Source organism: Typopeltis vanoorti, chromosome 2 (assembly GCF_054136105.1).
Source record: "Typopeltis vanoorti isolate ZY-2024b chromosome 2, IOZ_Tvanoo_1.0, whole genome shotgun sequence".
Lineage (NCBI taxonomy): Eukaryota > Metazoa > Arthropoda > Arachnida > Uropygi > Thelyphonidae > Typopeltis > Typopeltis vanoorti.
Window position 1 is genome coordinate 136,471,484 of NC_143550.1, and position 20,147 is coordinate 136,491,630.

The following is a 20,147-nucleotide window of genomic DNA, read 5'->3' on the forward strand; positions in this document are numbered from 1 at the left end:
GAAATTGGTTACAGGTGGGATGTCTTGCAGAATTACTGGAGGCAGTCATAGCAAACTTTAACTGTCTATGTTGAAACTTCAAGTATTATGCTCCATTTGCACAGTAATAAAAATTGTTCATCTATCGCTATTTACCTTCTATTGTATACCCCCTTTTGAAACACTGTATATAGCCCAATATCTAAAACAAGTGAATATATTGGAAATACTTTTAAACCTGTTTACATTCAGAAAAAAATTTCTATATTTGCCAAAACATAAATATTGAAATATTTATTTATTTATTTTTGCAATGGAAGGATAAAAGTGGTCTTGCTGCACACATTTTTTAAAAACATCATGGAATGATCTTCTGCATTGATGCCTTATCTAGAAAATAATTCTCTTGACAAGAGCATCTGAGAAATCCTCAGAGGTTATACAATCACATTTATCTCCTGATGAATTTATTCATTGGCAAACAGAGAAAAGAGTAGAAATTTTGCTTATTAATACAGTCTGTCAAAAAAATGTATACACACTTCAGCAAAAGAAAACCTGTATAAAAATTTTAATACTAAATTTATACACACATCAAGGGATGAATAAAAGTTACCTCTGACTTCTACAATTACACAAGGTGCTCAAAGTGGTTACCATCAGCGTCCAGACACTTATTATTACGGCGAACTACTGCTTGGGCAACGTTGGCCAAAGTGTCCAGCGGGATTGCTGAGAGTATGCTGTTTCAATTTCTTTCCAAAGGGCCACCCCAGTGTAGCTGGTTTTCTACGGTGTTAAATCAGGAAAACATGGAGAGGGGGGTATTCAACTGCACCTCCTAGTCCTATCCATTGTCCCTGCAAATTCTCATCGAGGCAAGCTCTCACGTCTTGGTGGTGCACCATCTTGTTGGAAGAGAAACTAAATCATGCCTATAAAGTGCATGAATGGCAGATAAAATGGATGTGCATAGCATGTCTAGGTACACTGATCAGTAACAGTACCTTCAAAGAAAAATAGTCCTATCAAATCCCCTAGATGACAATCCACACCAGACACTGAGTCCCAGTAAATTGACTGCCTTGTCCACACGAACACACAGATTTTCTGGAGCCCACTAAACACAATTATGCCAATTCACTGTTCCATTAAGCTTAAATTGTACTTCATCAGACCAAACCATCTTCCTCACAAACTCCTCATCTACCATGTGTTGAAACCACTCAACACTGCATTCTTCAATCAGGATAGTCTTCATTCATTACACGTAATAATCTTGGGATGTAAACTTTCCATTTAGCTGCTTTAAGAATGCGGCGTATGCTTGCACTGCTAACTCCTATCTCAGGTGCACATTGTGTGGTAGATTTCTGTGGCGAGCATGTAAACTGTTTCAAAACCATAGCCGAGGAAGCAGGACTTGTTGCTGTGCAAGACCTGCACAGCAACAAGTCCTTGAACAAAACTCCTGGATTTTCCCTTGTGCACATCACACACGGTACTATGGGGTCTCAAACTTATCACGAATACGTGCAATTGTCAAGCGTGTTGGAGGTTCTGTTGCAAACTCATGTCCCCATTGTCGTCGTTGTTCATCAACATCCTCGAATTTGAAACACCACTTTAAAATGTTCTTGCGTTCCTCGAACAACAATTGTGCCTCGGCCATTTTCTTTGACTGTCCTACTGGTCACATGTTGACGCTAGTAATCATGTGAGTAATGACATCTTTTGAGAGAGCATCATACTACACATTGCCGTAATTCGATCCAACTTCGAAAAAAGTCCACAGATGACATCTGTTAAAGTGTGTATATGTTTTTTGATGGACTCTGTATATTAAGTCTACAGTAAATCCTGAATGCAATTTCTGTTAGGTCAAAGTATAATTTACTGCTCTGTATTGTGGAATTCCAATGATGCAAGGATCTGTCTTAATGCTCTTTACATTAGTGTAAAGATTACTGTAGTGCTCTTCTGTAGAAAATAAGATTATACAGTTCTTTACACAAAGTCCATCCTGGACCCATATATTTTCAACTCCTTGTGGATCATTTTTACAATGAACTGATGATATTAAGTTAAGGGGATAATAAATCCCTCATTATTTTAAAGCCGGATACAAAACTTGGAGATTGAAATCTAAGAGTTTCATGCTGAAGAACTATCAGCGAGTCGAAGCGTAAGTCATCACCTGGGTAGTACGACACTAGGGCAACTCGTTGCAAAGGTGGAGAAAGCTCCGTCACTATCCTTAATATTTTCTCATAATGTAAAACGCAGCTCCTAGGAGATGTATTACTGTTTTACATTATGAGGAGAGGTTACTACCCAGACCGGTTTCGACCTTTATTGAGATCTCATCAGTGAGTAGATAGACCTGGAATACCAAGGTTTAAGTGAACTGAACTCACATATACTCCTACTAACGAATTGCCAGACCGGTGTACCCATATATTATTATTACTACGATAAAGAGCCAAGAGGCTATTTTTTCCCTGCAGCATAAATTAAGCTAAAGGGATAATAAATCCCTCATTATTTTAAAGCCGGATACGAAACTCAGAGATTGTCCTAGTATCCGGCTTTAAAATAATGAGCGATTTATTATCCCCTTAACTTAATTTACACTGCTGGAAATTAAGTTAAGGGGATAAAAATAGAAAAAAATAGCCTCTTGGCTCTTTATCGAATTGATGATATGTTCATATCAGTTGTCACTTGGCATAATGTTGTCCTTAGCAGAATTTGAGTGATACAGACACTCAAAGCTTATAGAATTGCAGTGAAGTCTAAGTATATTCATTTGCTTTCTACAGCAGTACAAGCAATAGGTGATAATAAGGATATACATCATATTAGTATATTCTATAACAGGAGATGCCTCAATACTTATTTCAACATGACATATGATATACAAGTTATTATATCTCAGAATAAATATTGTATATATAATATCAAAGGTTTTTTTTTGTACTTACTTTCATACAGTGACATATAAGCATTATGATTTCTTCCACCAAGTCCTTCCCAAAATTCTTTACATTCAGAACCCTCTGCTTGCTCTTTAACATCAAATTCTACTCCAGGTTTGAAAAGAAGTTCTTGTGGTATTCTATATAAAACAAATAGTATGTAGCATGATTTTTCATAGCAATGAATCCATATTTAAAATCAGATTACAATGAGCAGAAAAATAGAAACTTACTTATTCACAATGTTATTTACAGCAGATCTGGCAATATGTTGATGATGATCAGGTGATTTGGCTCCATGCCATACAAATATGCTTCCAGTAGAAATATTGATTAAAACAAAAGAAGATCGACTCCTAAGACTGTGAGCTCCTCGGTATATTTCTACTAGCACACCCTCTGATTCCATCTCACCACGCACCATAAAAAATTTCCACGGTCCTGAAAAAAAAAGTAAGTTCAGATAATATAAAAAATTGGCATCTCCATACATTCTGCTCTTCTATGATTTCTATTAACCTAAAATGAAAAGCATATATAAAATAAAAAAAAATCTACCTTTGGTATTAGTAGATTCATCCTCCCGCTTCCCTCTGTGCACTACCATTTGCCCTTCAAAGAGATTTAAAAAGCAGGGCGGTTCTTTTCCTTCAGTCACTCGTACCTAAAAATAAATATCAAACATTAAAAAAAAAAGTCAAAATATGGTCAGTATTTTATAACTTGCAATACATGACATCTTCTATTTCCATTTACTTTAAAAATTAGATCCTATAATACCTATATTAAAAATACTGGCAGTCACAAAGAACTGCATATCCTGCCAACTGAAGCATAACAGAAACAATTAGAAACGTGATATTAGTTACTAATTATATGAAGAGTCAAAGGCTTCAATTCGGCGATGTGAACTTCGGCATGAAACTCTGAGTTTCTTATTCAGCTATGAAACAATACGGGATATAATATCCCTTAACATAAATAAGTAATATTAGTTAATTTTCTGAAGGAATTTCATCCATGAGTCCTATTGCTATCTTCAAATCATTCAAGTCAGCAGTCAGGTTGAAGATTTGGCTGAAAGATGAATGACAAGAAATGCAATATCTTGCACAAATTGCCACAGCAAATAGGCAACCTATGACAGAAGTAGAGCCTGTATAGTCCTGTAGAAATGGCATCTGCATCCATAGCACTGAGCTGTCTGAAGAAAAACTGTTTCAAGTTTGATTCTACTCACTGAACAGAGGAACTTTTTCTAAACCTTTCTTTTTCTAAGCAGGTTCCCGATTAGGCAATCTATGGCACAGCAGGGTTGTCCACCTACTGCATCTTTCGTGTTCTGGCTAATTCATCAATTTACCTCTTATTCCATATAAATTTATTCAGCTATCTATCCAAAACATACCAACACTGCTTATTTGTTTGTCTATTTTCACATTTAATGGAGGAAAGAGTGCTGTAAAAGGAGTTAGAGATGATAAAGGTGACATGAAAACTGGAGAAAAAGATATCCTTGAAGTATGGAGTAATTACTTTGAAAAACTGCTAAATGAAACAAGCAGTGATGACAGCACAGTGGTAAAACACACTGACCAGTCATGCAGTCAGGAATACATATCCATACTTGAAGTAGAAAAAGCCATCAAAGGCTTGAAATGTGGAAAGGCAGCAGGAGTAGACGCTATTCGACCAGAAATGCTGAAGTATGGTGGTAAAAGAGTCTTACAGTGGCTGCACTGCATAGTTCAGAAAGCCTGGAGAGAGGGACGAATTCCCGATGATTGGAGTAGAACTCTCATAGTACCCATATATAAAAATGGAAATAAAACAATGTGAGAATTACAGAGGTATTTCCCTACTGAATGTTCCTGGCAAGATCTATGCAAGTATACTTGAGAAACGGTTGAGAAGAATTGTGGAAGAAAAGCTTGGTGAAGAACAAGCTGGATTCATGCCAAACAGAGGCTGTCAGGATCAGATCTTCACTTTACGACAAATAGTCGAGAAAGCATGGCAATATAACAAAGATCTGTATTTAAGTTTTATCAATCTGGAAAAGGCATATGACAAGGTGCCAAGAGAGAAGCTATTCAATACGCTGCAGTTATATGGTGTCAATGGGGCATCATATCAAGCAATACTTAGTCTTTATTTGAGTTGTAAGTCAACAGTTAGAATTGAAGGAAGTACAGGAAGATGGTTTAATGTTAAATCTGGCGTGAGACAAGGATGTACGTTATCCCCTCTGTTAATCATTATCTATATGGATCACATTATGAAGGAAAGTGGTATTAAACATGATATCAAAATTCGAGATGTTAATGTCAGATCTTTGCTTTATGCGGATGATGTTATACTTCTAAATAAATCTGCTACAAGTCTCCAAGATTTTCTGACTAAATCGAATAGTTGTTGTAATAGATATGGTATGAAGGTCAGCAATAAAAAGACAAAGCCAATGAAAATAGGCAGAATCACTGAAAATGTCAACTGTGTTGTGAATGGAGAACCTGTGGAACAAGTAAAACATTTCAGCTACTTAGGCACGATTTTTACTGAAGATGGTAAATTAAATACAGAAATAGACAACAGAATCAGCAAAGCTGGTATGGTGGGAAGTCAATTGAATAAATTCATATGGAATAAAAGAGAAATTAGTCAGAACACTAAATTAGCTGTATACAAACCAGTTTTAACTTATGGATCTGAGAGTTGGGTCAGAAGTAAAACACTTGACCAAAGACTAGAGACCGCGGATATGAGAGTCCTGAGAAAGATTATAGGCGTGAACAGATGGCATCAATGGCAATATTGTCGTGACGGACTCTTTTCTGTCGTGTTCTAAATCTATCTAGTTTCAAGTCACTTTTATGAATAATACAACTAATTATGAAATGATCACCGATCCAAAAGTAGGGAAATTTATATTTATACTGCACCACCCTATTCTTAGATTAGTCTATATAAATAGTAGGATCAGTTCTAAATTAAGTTAACAGTCATCTCATTAGGCCGAATCATCTATTATCATTTTTTTACTTGGGGTTCCCGCAAGATTCGAATATTTATGAACGGTGCAATAATAAGGAATTCAGGCAAACACAATATTTAGATCAACAAAATAAAACATTTAATATATGATATGGTTAACAAATACAAGAACTCTATTATAAAATGGAACTATACAATTAACTTAACACTTCTTCTTAGGTCACTGATGCTAATTCAATGTTCTAACTTTAATATGCTATTCACAGTCCCAAAAACACAAATCTTCTTCTCTCAAGTTAATATAACAATTTCACATTTTATTCAGTCTTCACAAATCTATCAGCTCAATGTTTATATTCACAGCAGGCAATAAACTACGTAAGCTATATTCCAAGCAAATATATTCCCGGACCTTGAGCATCGGAGGTATATTACAGTTAATGCTAGAATAGAGAAACTTATACAACTACTCTTACCAGACAAATTCTTCAATACATCAAATTATTGAGAGAGCACTTATGAATTAACTTAATTAACATTAGCGGAACACACATAACAAATATTCTCCATAGTTTAAACTGTATTACTGTAAGTCGCACTTCACTATTCCAAACAACAGTAATTAGGTACTAATATCTTTTCCTGTTCACTTTTCTCCAAGTAATCAATATAACCTCTTCCTAGGGCAACATAGAATTTAATCGTAATCCAGATTAACTAGAACTAATCAGAATTTTCGCATTGACTGTCCAGTTTCCTTTTATCTGATTACGGCATCAACCTTTCTTCATAACAACAGCAGTTTTCGCTTATAACATTAAACTTTATGTTTCACTACTTATAGGTTCACTTCCGAACACTATACTCATAAATTCCTGCCCTGAGGATTTTATAATCTTGGTTCCGCAAAACTCTCTCCTCCTTCTTAATAATAATTCTTCTCTATTCTTTCTATCTTATCTATAACCTCCCCTCTTCTTTTCCTTTTCTTTTTATATCTCTCTCTCTATATGACCTTCACTCCCACCTTACGTTCGAACGCCACGCTCTACTCCACTCGTGGTTGTTTACGCGTGTGTCTCCATGACAACAGACTGCACGTAAACATTTCGCTAATGTAATGTATGGTCTAATATTATTCATGAGTGATTACATAACATTAAATATTTCACAAACAAAAACAACAGAATATTTAAGCTACTTCTTTAACTTTTTGATTACGTATACAGTTAAATATAAATTAACACTTTACGTTACACCATATATATTTAGTTATACAAAATTCTAAACATATTATCATTTTATAAGTTAATAGCAAATCAGATTTTGAGTAAATATTTAATTAGTAATTCTTAATTAAGGAATAATAAACAATTTTATATAAATCATGATTAATATTTAATAAGCAATGTTAAATGTGAATGAAAAATAATAAATTACATAACATAGCTTCATTCACAATTTAACAGGAATGCGTTAGCAGAGCTAATCTCAGGTGGTATGGTCACCTAAACAGAATGGGCGAGGAAAGATTAGCAAAACAAGTGTTCTCTGCCAAGTTGGCAGCAAAACGACCCAGAGGAAGACCAAGATATAGGTGGATTGATACGGTACAAAGTGCCTTAGACGATAGAAATATAAGATCTGATAATGTTGGAGTCTTGACAAGTAACAGACTGATTTGGAGGAAAATTGTAGATAGGAAGTTAGTAATGATATAATTTTTTCATGTAGTACTATCATATCCTGTACACCTCTTGTGGGTACATGGCAGGAATTTGATGATGATGATTACACACCTTCATTAAAAATTTTATCTAAATAGCTGAAATATTTTACTTGTTCTATAGTATCATCTACAAGTGGAAAATATCATCTTCAGATGATATTTTCCATGTTCCTCCTTATTTTCATGCCAAATTTGCTATAGCAATTACTCAAATTTAATTTTAAAGAATCCTGAAGACAAGCACCAGATTATTTAGAAGTATAACTTGCTTACTTACTTGTTGTAAGTAAGTAAGTAAGTAATTTACATAACATACTCGTTCTTCTTCAAGCTCTTCTTCCATAATTTTTGTTAGCCTTGTCTCACATATGCTTGTATAAATCTTACCTGGAACATTTAATAAGGAAATCTCTCTGTAATTCTCATGTTACTACCCTTTTTATAGATCAGAATTATGGGTTCTACTTCATTTATCTAGAATTTGACTTAGTGATCAGAACTTTGGAATTATGTAACAAATCTAGTAAAATTTTTATACCCAACATTTGAACATTTTTGGTCAAATATCATCTACTTGCTACCTTTCCACATTTTATGTTTCTCATGATTTTCTATCTTAATGATAAGTACTCCTGATTGCATTCCTCTTGAATATTTCTTATCAAAAGAAATATTCAAAAGGAATTGCAATCAGGAGTTTTATCACTGTTTATATCAAGTCTTTCAAAGTAATTACTTCAGACATCCAGAATAACTTTATATTCAGCTTTTAAATCATCTTTATCACATGATTCCATTTATAGTACTCTTTCTTCCATCTTTCAGCTGAAATATGGTATTAGTAATATGAACAAAAAGCTTTGCAACTTTATTTAATCTTTCAAGAAGAAAATAAATTTTATGTAAGACTCTAGTTTTGTTCCAATGAATTCTATGCCTGGTGGATAATGCATGGCTAGTTAAATCAGACTTATCAGATTCTAATAAGTCTAGCTTATTGAAGAACAACAAGAGTAAAATATACTTGATGTTCTCCTTCTTCTAGTGAAGCTCACATTCACAGTCAAAACCTCAACAAAAATAATTGCTTTAAACGTTCCTAATTTTGGAAAGTCATCCTAAATAACACTTCTCATTCCTGTGTTTCATTAATATTGTAATTATTTAAATTTATTTCTCTGAATTCTAATAATTCGTAGATGGAGTCATCCTCTTACAATTGATAGCATATACTATTACGTGCTTACAATTTTAAGTGTTGTTCTTATTGTATCGACAATGGCTAGGAATCCTAGCCAAAAGTTCTGTATATAATAAATATTTTCCTAAAGTAAGTGTTATTCCATTACTGTATAATAATTTTATCATTATGTCATCCACTTATGTATCAACATTTTAGATCTTTTCCCTGCCAAGTGGTATCAAACACCTATTTTTGCTCACCTTTCATCTTCTACTTTGTTCAAGTTATCATACTGCATTAGATTAGCTCTACTGATACATTCTATACATGCTAACATCTCAAGTTCCTTTTTAACATCATTTTTTCAAATGCTTCTGTCACAATGTTATCTTCGCTCTCTTAATTTTTCTCAGAATCTGTAGTCTCTATTCCTTGATCAACTGTTTTATTTCTAACCCAACTCTCACAAGTTAAAATGTCTCTTCCTCCATATAAATTTATTGAATACACTCACCACCATCTTAGCTTTGTTTATTCTATGATTTGTTTCCTTAGCTCATTTGCCAACTACGAATCATATTATAATAGGTGGTCAACATGTTAAAGATGTTTGTCACATTCCTGTCTACTATTTCCAACAGATTGTCTTTTTATTGTTAATTTTCATACAAAATTTGTTGCAGCAGTTATAAGTGTTCTAAAGACTTGTTATACTCATAAATAAATTCCATACATTACATGCTGTTGTGTCCCAATTTATGATTATTATTCTATCTAGTGAAATTCTGCTTATCTATATTCAATTTTTATCTATGTACGAGATATCACCCCAAAATACGAATATTTAAGCTATTTCTCCCCTTAGTGTCCCTAATATTTATATTATACTGCGCCTTTTAGGACATTTAGTTTGAGATATTAAATACAAAAACAAGGAGCAATCACCAAAATATGTCTGAATGTGAAACAATATTGCAGTCGTGACATTTTATCTCGTTACTCATCTAAATATTCTCCCCCTCCCGCGTGATTAGGTTCGTACGTTTTCAAGTGGTGCATTGGGCAGCAATTTCAGACAACTGTATTATCGGTGAACAAAGGTTTATTAAACTCATTAGCATGGTACAATTCAATTTCTAATATAACTCAATTCAATACTAAGAAAACATTTGCAAAATAACATTAGCTAATCACAAGTATTTGGCTAAGATTCTACATGGGTATTGCAATCATGCCGCCATAACAAATTCAACACATAAAATCATATGTATAATCCCAGATCTAATTTACACTTTGGTTAGCCCTATATTAGTCTGAATACAAGCTATATGCTGTAGCACATGGACATATGTGATCAACTCACTCTATTTAACTATCTAAAACTATGTAGATTAAATTATCCTTTCGCTGTGCTAATTCATAACTTTGACATAAAAAATAACTTTTCAATAAATTACAATATACATGCATAAATCTCAGGACACATGAATACTTATATAATTAATATTAAACAAGCATACTCTCAATATAATCAGTCATGTACTAAAGTCTTAGTATAATTTTCCTTAGTCTCTTCAACAGTTCAGTAATAGAATAATGATTACAATTACAGACGATTTCAATTAACACAAGAATTTTACAGTACCTTTTTAACTTGTTTTTTTTTTTTTTTTTATGTTGGCCTCTACCTTTTTCCGATCGTACTATCCTGGAATAAACTCCTCTATAACCTGTCACTCCTAAGTTCTTTTGGCAATAAACTGGGCTTTGGCGATCTTAACTTTTCGTACTTGAATTAAGGACACACTTAGAATCATCTATACAATGGCTCTGAAACTCACCATGTGGACACCGACTTCTTTACAGATTTCTTTTTCTCGTAGTTGTCACTGGATGATGAAACAGATATAGACAATATCTTCTTTCTTTTTACTAAACGGTGTTCCTCGTTTCTTGCAATAGGAACACGGAATCGAAATCCCGTACACTTTGTTCCCTTTGTTGTGTCGGGCAGAGATAAACTCCTAAACCTTCACTCAGGAAAACCGCGCGTGTCCTATACGAAAACTCTTCATGAAGAAACTATCCGGGAAAAAGCCTTGTGTGTGTGTGTGGGGGGGGGGGGGGTTCCTAACCCTTTTATACCTTGACCCCTACCGGCACCTTCTTTAATTTCTTTTCTCCGCCCATTACTGGATTCGACTTCACCGACCAATTAGGGTGGCGTTTTTCTGCCAAACATCCTGCGGTCGGCGAGCACGCGACTCACACATGACGACGTCTCAATTCGAGTGACCCTGGGCGATAGTGTTTTGCTTTTGCTAGCCTCAAATTAATCCCCCTTCCAAAATTTTCTAAGAATTTACTTAATATTTTAATCTCTCATTTCAAGTGTTAAAACTAGCCTCTCACATACAATTTCTTATGACTAATCTTTTCTGTCTTACTTAGCTAATTTTTTTCATATCACAACTGTAATATATTCCTTTTTTTATTATTTAGTTCAAACACTTTTTTGTTAAATATTTTACTTGGATGCAAGAATATTTTTCTTTCTTTAAATAATTTATGTATTAGCTCTTATACAGGGGTTTTATTTTATTTTCTCTTCATGTTACACCATGATAACCGAAAATTTCACATTCTTAGGTATCAGGGTGTAACAATGCATAAAGTCAGTTGACAACTTCCAATTTCAAAGTTTAATACCACTTTCTCTTGTAATTGTATTCAGACAGATGATGAATAACAGTGGAGATAGTCTGCACCCTTGTACTGCACCTTATTTTACATCAGAGAATCTTCCTGTACCTTCTCCAATTCCAACTGCTGATTTACAATATAAGGCTATATAGTACATTGTGTAATGTCACATTTATCCCATGCATATAATTGCAGACTGTTGAATGCCTTGCTTAGAAGCTAATTTATAAAATTTAAATAGATCTGTTATATGTCATTTGATTTCTTGAATGTGTCTTAAAGTAAAAATATGATTGTTATAGCTCCCATTGGCCTGAAACTTGAAAAACTTGTTTTTCGTTTCTCTTCCAAAATTTTTATTAATCTCATCTAAAGTATACTGGCATAACAGAGAAGAGAAATTTCTGTGCAATTCTCACTTGAAAAAATTGATACAAAAGGGAACCCTACTCCAGTCATCTGCAACACAATATATACCGCTGCCAGCATATCTCCATATCTGGGCATTTCTTGTTTCAACCAGAAATGCCTAGATATGGAGTACTTGATATTCATATCAACTACTCGAGCTGCCTTTCCTTCCCTTCTGAATTGTTTACCTCATTTAACAATCAATCTTTCAAAGTAATTCTCTACACATCCAAATATCTTTATCTACAAGTCCTTTATTGTACTCTGTGCCATTTCTAAACTTTTCCAAAAACCCCAAAACATTCTGCTACCAATGTGATATTTATATGGTGAAGATGTTTGCAAGGACAGAAAAATCTAAACTTCATGGTGGACTCAAAAATTTAAGAAGTGGTCAGGGAAAAGAAGAAATCATGTTGACAGTTCCTAGCAAATAAGTTAAGTGACCAGAAAGAATACAGAGAATAATGTAAGAAAATAATGTGTAAAAGTAGCTAAACAAAAGTTTTGGAAAGGTTTTCATAAGAATGCTGAAGATAATACCAAAAGGGTGGCATAAATGTTCTGGAGGATATTGAAAAAACCTCAGAAATGGAGGAAAGGATACACAAAGGTGACACAAAAACTGGGAATAAAGATATTCTGGATGTATAAATTAATTTGAAAGGTTGTTAAAATGAAATTAGCAGTGACAGAGGAATGTATTTTTTTTTTTCAAGAGGAATGTAAACAGGAGTATATATCAACATGAAGTAGAAAAGCTATCAGAAATCTTAACCTGCAAAGGCAGCTAGAGTTGATGACCACCCATATGTGCACAGCAATCCAGATATCAAAGCTTAAAGAGAGAGAGAGAGAAATGATAACCTTCTCATCCTGACTTGTATGTTCATCAATGAAAGTAATCCTATGAGCTATCTTGGCCACTTAGGCCTCTGAAGTTAAATTTCCTATCTATCAACATATACAAAAATCCCTGGCTCCATTCTGGCTGGGTATTACTGGTGAAATGTAGACGTACATCATTCTGAAAATGGAACTATTTACACAGATGAGACTTATAAGAGCAAGGTGATAATAATGAGTCACTTTCACTATGGAAGCAATGACCGGAAACAGGAAGCATGACTAAGGAGAGCAAATTGTTTGAGCTACTTGGGAACAAACTAACTTATGTAGCATGTAACTGAAGCAACATGCGAGACATGAGTGTTGCATTTAATAATATCATCTAATACAGTGATAACAGAAGATGCCACCAACTAGAGGAGAGCAATCATATGGTTTTTTAGGAGTGGCTAGGCAGGTACAAACTTCAAAGAAGAAAATAGGTATTATCATCATTATTTTCAGAGCTCCATGGAGTTAAGAGACTCAATGGAGGAGGACTCTCATTCTCTCTCTCTCTCTCTCTCTCACTCACACACACACACACACAAAGCTCGTACCATGACTTAAATGCATTCATTGTCTCTGCACTCACCACACGTTTAGTCAATCATCCAGCACTCTCCATGAAAAATCCTACTGCCTATCCCTTTGCTCACACCTTCTTTGTACAGCTTCCAGAGTAGCCTCTTGTTCTCTTCCCTCCACACCTCCAGCCACTATGAAAAATCTTCCACATTAATCTGGTAATTACCTCTTACCAACTTATGTCTTGATTATGTCTCCACTCCTCCTGCAATTTACAATCTCTCAATCTGTCCTCATACTCAACAGTTCCCAAGATACAAAACCAACTTAGCCAATCATCTTTGAACCTTCCAACATCTCTTCATCCTTTGGAAAACCAGGTGAGGAAATCTGTGCACAGTAATCCACATGCAGTCTGTTCAAAGCCTTGTACAATGGAGTCATTACATTCTTACTTTCACATGTCAGTGTTCCCTGCATTATTGCTATAAGCATCCATGTAGTCCTTATAATTTTAGTAAAATTGTCTCCAAAATTACAGGTCCTTATCCACCATCACCCACAGTTTGTTCATGTCTTCCACCTTCTCTATATCCCAATCAATCTTATATTCAGCATCCCATCTTTGCTTCCCACAAATTAAAACCTTACACTATGCCACATTGAACTAGCGGCCCCATTCACCCATTCACTCAGTCTATTCAAGTCCTCTTGCAAGTCTACAGCATCCATTCTATTTCTCATAGCTCCCCCACCCCAACTTTGCATCATCTGCAAACTGTATATCAGCATTCAAGCTCTTCCTGGTGTCATTTACATACAAATTAAACAAAAACAGTCCCAAACCGATCCCTGGGAGAACACCACTAGTGACTTTTCTCTTGTAGAATACTGCTTCCTCATATACAAGGGTGGTCTGAAAAGTTCTCGGTCTCAACCACAGATGGCAACACTATTGGCAAGATTTTTTTTTTTCTAAGTTGGTACATCTGTCATAAGCATCCATGTGAAATTGCAAGTCTTTCTATCAAGTAGTTTGTTTTTTACAGATGTAAACAAAAGACTTGTCTGTATCCCTTGAAATGGATAAAATTGAGTATCGTGCGGTTATAAAATTCTTTGTAAAAGAAGGTTTAACTCTCCTACCGGCCAAGGTGGATGAAATAGCCGGAAATTTTCATGGATCAAAACTTCATCGGCATTCTACCTTTCATCAAGTATTTACCCTCAGCTGCCGTTAATCCCTTAATGGCGATTTTAGAGCCATTAACGGATTAACTGTGGTGGAGCGACTTTTGTGTCACTTCACTTTGCATGTACTGTGTTACTTGGAATTTCCTTTACTGTATTAGATATTGGTCTCTCTTTTTTTTTTTTTTTTTTTTTTTTTTTGCTGCACAGTTTATTTATTGCATCTCTTTCCAAAAATAAAAACAAGTTTCACATTTGCCAAAATAAATAATCAATCCTGAAATGACCACAGATCAGCCTTTGCAATGAATATATTTTTTAGTAATAGTAAATTTCCTTCACTTTACTGACAATATAGATTTTTTTCACGAATTTTCAAATGTTTGTTTGCATTTAATATATTTTGTCAAATATTTATATTTTTAAATAACATTTAGTGAAATAAATATGATATTTTGCTTTCTTTCTTTGCAAAGTACCTTTATATGGATCGTCACATTTCAATTTTTTTTTTTTTTTTGTAGGATGCACATTACTATAATATGCAGTGCTTAACCACTGTAGATATGTTGAAAATATAATAGCAAGGATATCTTGTATGGAGTGATTCAAAATTTTTGCTCATTTTTAAGATTTTTTACTGCAACTCCCCCCCCCCTCCCTCCCTCCCTCCCTCCTCTCCTGGAACTCAGATAACTACTTTAAATTTCTGCTGGTTTGAAAGCTTTCAGACAGTATTCAAAATCTCTTATTTCAGTTTACTATTTTGACAAAAGAAATAAAGCAATAATATTGTTGTATATTCGAAGCTTTTAATTCTGTACTATTTCTTTGCATCTGAAATCAGCTGTTCAACGGTCTGCTGAAATTATTCTAAGATTTAGAAATACTATGCTATATTTTCAACATGTAAAACTGTTTATGCATGCCACACAAAAGAAAGTTCTGTTGTGTTATTTTTTTTTATTTTAATATTACTACTTCTACTGCTGCTGATTCTTATTTCTGAAATACGCCAGAAATGCTGGAGAATAATCCTTTTAGCTGAACACAAGAGAGAAAATTTCCCAGGAGTCACACTCAATTGCCTCAAACAAGAATGTCTTGTTTCGTTTTCAGTTATTCAGACATCCTAACACAGAAAAATTGACATTTCTTTTACAGGCTGATGCAGTATTTATGCCAAAAATGATTTCTTTATCTATAGTGATCAGTTTCCCTTTTATTATCGAAAAATTCTAAATTATTTGATACAATTATCTTGAAAAAAGGATTTGAATTTTTTAAGAGAAAAGGCACATATCCATAACATAATCATTTAATTTTTGGGTTGAGGGTGGGGAAGGGTTTTAGACCTATTCAATCTGCAGACAATTGTTACAGATGTAAATCACTTCAGGAACATGCTCGTGCAGTTTAGTGTAAAATAGTAGCAAAAGTTTAACTACTACAATAATGTCACATACCTAAACTAGAAGAAAATCTAGTTATATCTGCTGATGTTAGAACTCTTAAATAAATATTTTATCTACCATGAATTCTCTATCAGCTATAATGTAATCAATTTACAGATATTTGCACTCTTGTATTGACAAATGAAATATGTGCAGCAATTTCTTCTTTCTACTACAAGAAAAACCACATAATAACAGAAAAAAATGTGTAGTATTTTCTTTTTCAGTGGGTGAATTTACGTCTTTCTTTGTGTTTTGAAATGAAAGTGTAAATGTTTATTTTCTTACCAATTTTGCCAATAGAAAATCTGCTATAATTATACGAGTGACATTTTACCACAAAAGAAATAAAGCAATAATATTGTTCAATCTGTCGAACTTTATTGTAGCGCAAATATTTATTATCAAACTTTGCTGTTTTGTAATAAAAAAAAAAAAATATTCATGCTACTTTGAAAATTTCTAATCTGTGGCACACACTGCTATGAAAATTTAATAGACAAAGTTTCAGCAAACCGTATTCTTATTTACAAAAAAAAAAGAAATCTTATAACAGGCATATTTCAAATCTGTGAATTATTGTTTGAAATATGATTTTGAACAAAGATAACATATTCAAGAACGTTGGCACCAATTTTTTTTTTTTTAGGAATATTTCAAATATTTATCGTGAATTTATTTTTTCGAAAACAAAGAAAATATTCTGTGGAGTATGCGATTAGACAAAATTAGCACAAAACATTAAACATCGGTTCTCCAAGGTAATTCAATATTTAAGTGAAGAAAGTATGCAAGGATTTATAAACTGCACAATAAAAAGAGAAAATAAAAATAATTTCTATTTTTAGTCTCTAATATAACTAAGAGTCCAGTTGCCCAGCATAAAAACAAGGAAATGCGGTCCTTGTTATAGAGAACTGAGACTCAGTTTCGTGAGATAATCTGTTTAAGTGTTCTCTACAGTGTGAAGGATTATTGCACCTTCTAAAGGACAGAACAGCCAAACTGCACTTCTTATCCATGTTCTTTCAACAAGTGTATTGAATTATATCCAGATTTAGCTGGACGTATATATACGTCCTGGCTGGTTGGAGGGTTAATACCAAAAGAAATTCATTCGAAGTTCATAAAAGTTTATGGGCTGCCAAGTTTAAACATGGCCGTACCAGTCTTGAAGATGATCCATGTGAAGGATGTCCAAAAAGTGTAACAACATCAGAAATCATTGATCAAGTGCACGATATGGTATTGGATGACCAGAGAGTCAAAGCGCATGAAATTGCTGAGACTATAGGCATTTCAAAAGAATGTGTAGGATATATATTTTGCATGAAGAATTGCAAATGAAAACGCTCTGGCTCTTGCACTATGAATCGCGCAAGAGCAAGATGGGTGCCACGCTTGCTCACAGCAGATCAAAAATGCAATTGCATGAAAATCTCTGAACAGTGCTTGGAGTGTTTTAACAAGAATAAAACTGATTTTGTGCATCGATTTATTATTATGGATGAGACTTGGATTCACCATTACATACCAGAATCCAAACAGCAGTCAAAACAGTGGACAGAAGCCAGTTGTTCAGCGCCAAAGAAGACAAAGTCAGTTACATCAGCAGGAAAGGTCATGGTATCAGTGTTTTGGGATGCTAAAGGCATTTTGTTTACTATCTTGAATAGGGTAAAACAATATATGGGGAATTTTATTCCAATCTTTTAACCAGACTAGACAAAAAAATTTGTGAGAAAAGACCCAGTTTGCAGAAGAAAAAAACATCTTTCATCAGGACAATGCACCTGCCCACAAGTGTTTCGGCAATGGGAAAATTAAGGGATCTGCACTATGAATTGTTGGAACATCCATCCTATTCCCCATATTTGGCTCCCTCTGATTTTTATCTCTTCCCAAAACTAAAACTCTTCCTCGCTGGTCAGCATTTTTCTTTGAATTTGATTGCAGCTGTAGAGGGGTATTTTGCAGATCTTACTGAGAACCATTACATTGATGGGAAAATGGTGCTAGAGCATTGCTGGAATAAATGTATTAGTCTAAAGGGAGATTTTCAGACCACCCCCATATAACTTGTCGATACCTATCAGACAGTCAAATCTCCAATGCAATGATCTAATCTACCATTCAATTCAATTACCAGCTTGTCATGTGGCAATCTATTGAAGGTCTTTGCAAAATCAAAATATACTACTGTGTATTCATTCACCTTGTCCAATGTATCGGTCAATTTGTTATAATAAATAAGTATATTACTAAAACAAGATCTTCCTTCAATGCTATCCATCAAAGAGAATTCAACCCAGTTCTGCATCCTGGTCCTCACTAGCCTCTCTTAACACCTTGTCATTTACACAACTGTAAAAATGAAAAAATTCCAGACAAACAAGGTTGACCCTGATTCAAAGTCTTATTACTTCCTTTATGAAGAAGACAATTTTGTCTTCTTTCCACTCCTTTGGAATTTGGACAAATCTGATTCATGTTAAAGACATGGTGATATACCATCAAGCCCTTTGGCCTTATTGATGTCAAGTTTACTCAATTCCTCTTCTACCTCTTGCTGACTCACCACTGGTGACTCCCACTACTTTCAAGTTCTAGATTATGTTACATTCACAAGGATGGAATATCTTAATGAATTGCTCATTTAACATCTCTACTATATCTTCATTAGAAGTTATCATACTGCCATTTCACTCACGCACATCATCCTCCTATAATCATTCTTCCTTCTACTGGCTACATAAAATCCTTAGGATTTCTTTTGGCCTCATTCACTAGCTGTTGCTCATAGTGCACTTTTGCTACTCTTATCAAGTGAGTCGCCTTCCTGGCCTATCCTTTGTACTCCTCATTTAATCATCTTTTGCTGCCTACAAAGTGTCTTTTTCTTCTAGATTGCATGCATCATCATTAGTCCATATAATATACATATTGGGATTGATATGTGGAATTACAGAGCAGGAGATTGTGATAATTTGATAATTTAAGGTTGCCCTATGATTCAAAACAGATTTGTGATGTGCAATGGCTTGATCAATTGAAAGGAAGAGATATCAACAATGCCTAGGACTTGGTATGAAATTAGGTACTTATGGCAATTGCCAAATTGTATTCCTAAGGTTAGGAAGATAAAAATGGGGATGAAATGGATGAATCATGGAATTATTCATGGGCATGAGAAAGAGGATGTTATGGACAAGATATAAAGAACAGACTACACCACAGGTATGAGGAGTATAAGGTACAAGTTAAAAAGAAGAAATCAGATGTGAAAAGAGGTTGGCTAAAGCAGTAAATTCCTGAGAGAATTCTATAGGTTTGTTCCCTGTAAAAGAAAGAATGAATATGGAAAGCTGATTTTAGTTGCAGCTTTATGCGGATGATGTTATACTTCTAAATAAATCCGCAACAAGTCTGCAAGATTCTCTGACTAAATTGAATAGCTGTTGTAATAGATATGGTATGAAGGTCAGCAATAAAAAGACAAAGACAATGAAAATAGGCAGAATCATTGAAAATGTCAACTGTGTTGTGAATGGAGAACCTGTGGAACAAGTAAAACATTTCAGTTACTTAGGCACGATTTTTACTGAAGATGGTAAATTAAATATAGAAATAGACAACAGAATCAGCAAAGCTGTTATGGTGGGAAGTCAATTGAATAAATTCATATGGAATAAGAGAGAAATTAGTCAGAACACTAAATTAGCTGTATACAAGACAGTGTTCAAACCAGTTTTAACTTATGGATCTGAGAGCTGGGTCAGAAGTAAAACACTTGACCAAAGACTAGAGACCGCAGATATGAGAGTCCTGAGAAAGATTAGAGGCGTGAACAGATGGCATCAATGGCAATATCATATTAAAAACGAGGATATTAGGAAAGAACTTGACATTGTCAGCATCCAGGAATGCGTTAGCAGAGCTAATCTCAGGTGGTATGGTCACTTAAATAGAATGGGAGAGGAAAGATTAGCAAAACAAGTGTTCTCTGCCAGGTTGGCAGGAAAGCGACCCAGAGGTAGACCAAGATATAGGTGGATTGATACGGTACAAAGTGCGTTAGACGATAGAAATATAAGATCTGATAATGTTGG

General features: G+C 34.4%; 1 protein-coding gene across 3 annotated transcripts in view; it reads right to left on the reverse strand.

Moving 5' to 3' along the window:
- Positions 1-20,147, reverse strand: part of LOC150109453 (uncharacterized) — a 710,474-nt gene that overhangs the window by 49,852 nt on the left and 640,475 nt on the right. For all 3 annotated transcript variants that reach the window (XM_090413228.1, XM_090413221.1, XM_090413233.1), the window contains exons 28-30: positions 3,516-3,621; positions 3,191-3,398; positions 2,964-3,097 (exon numbers count right to left, since the gene is read on the reverse strand). In XM_090413228.1, the coding sequence (XP_090269354.1) occupies positions 2,964-3,097; positions 3,191-3,398; positions 3,516-3,621 (448 nt within the window). The remainder of the gene's footprint in view (positions 1-2,963; positions 3,098-3,190; positions 3,399-3,515; positions 3,622-20,147) is intronic.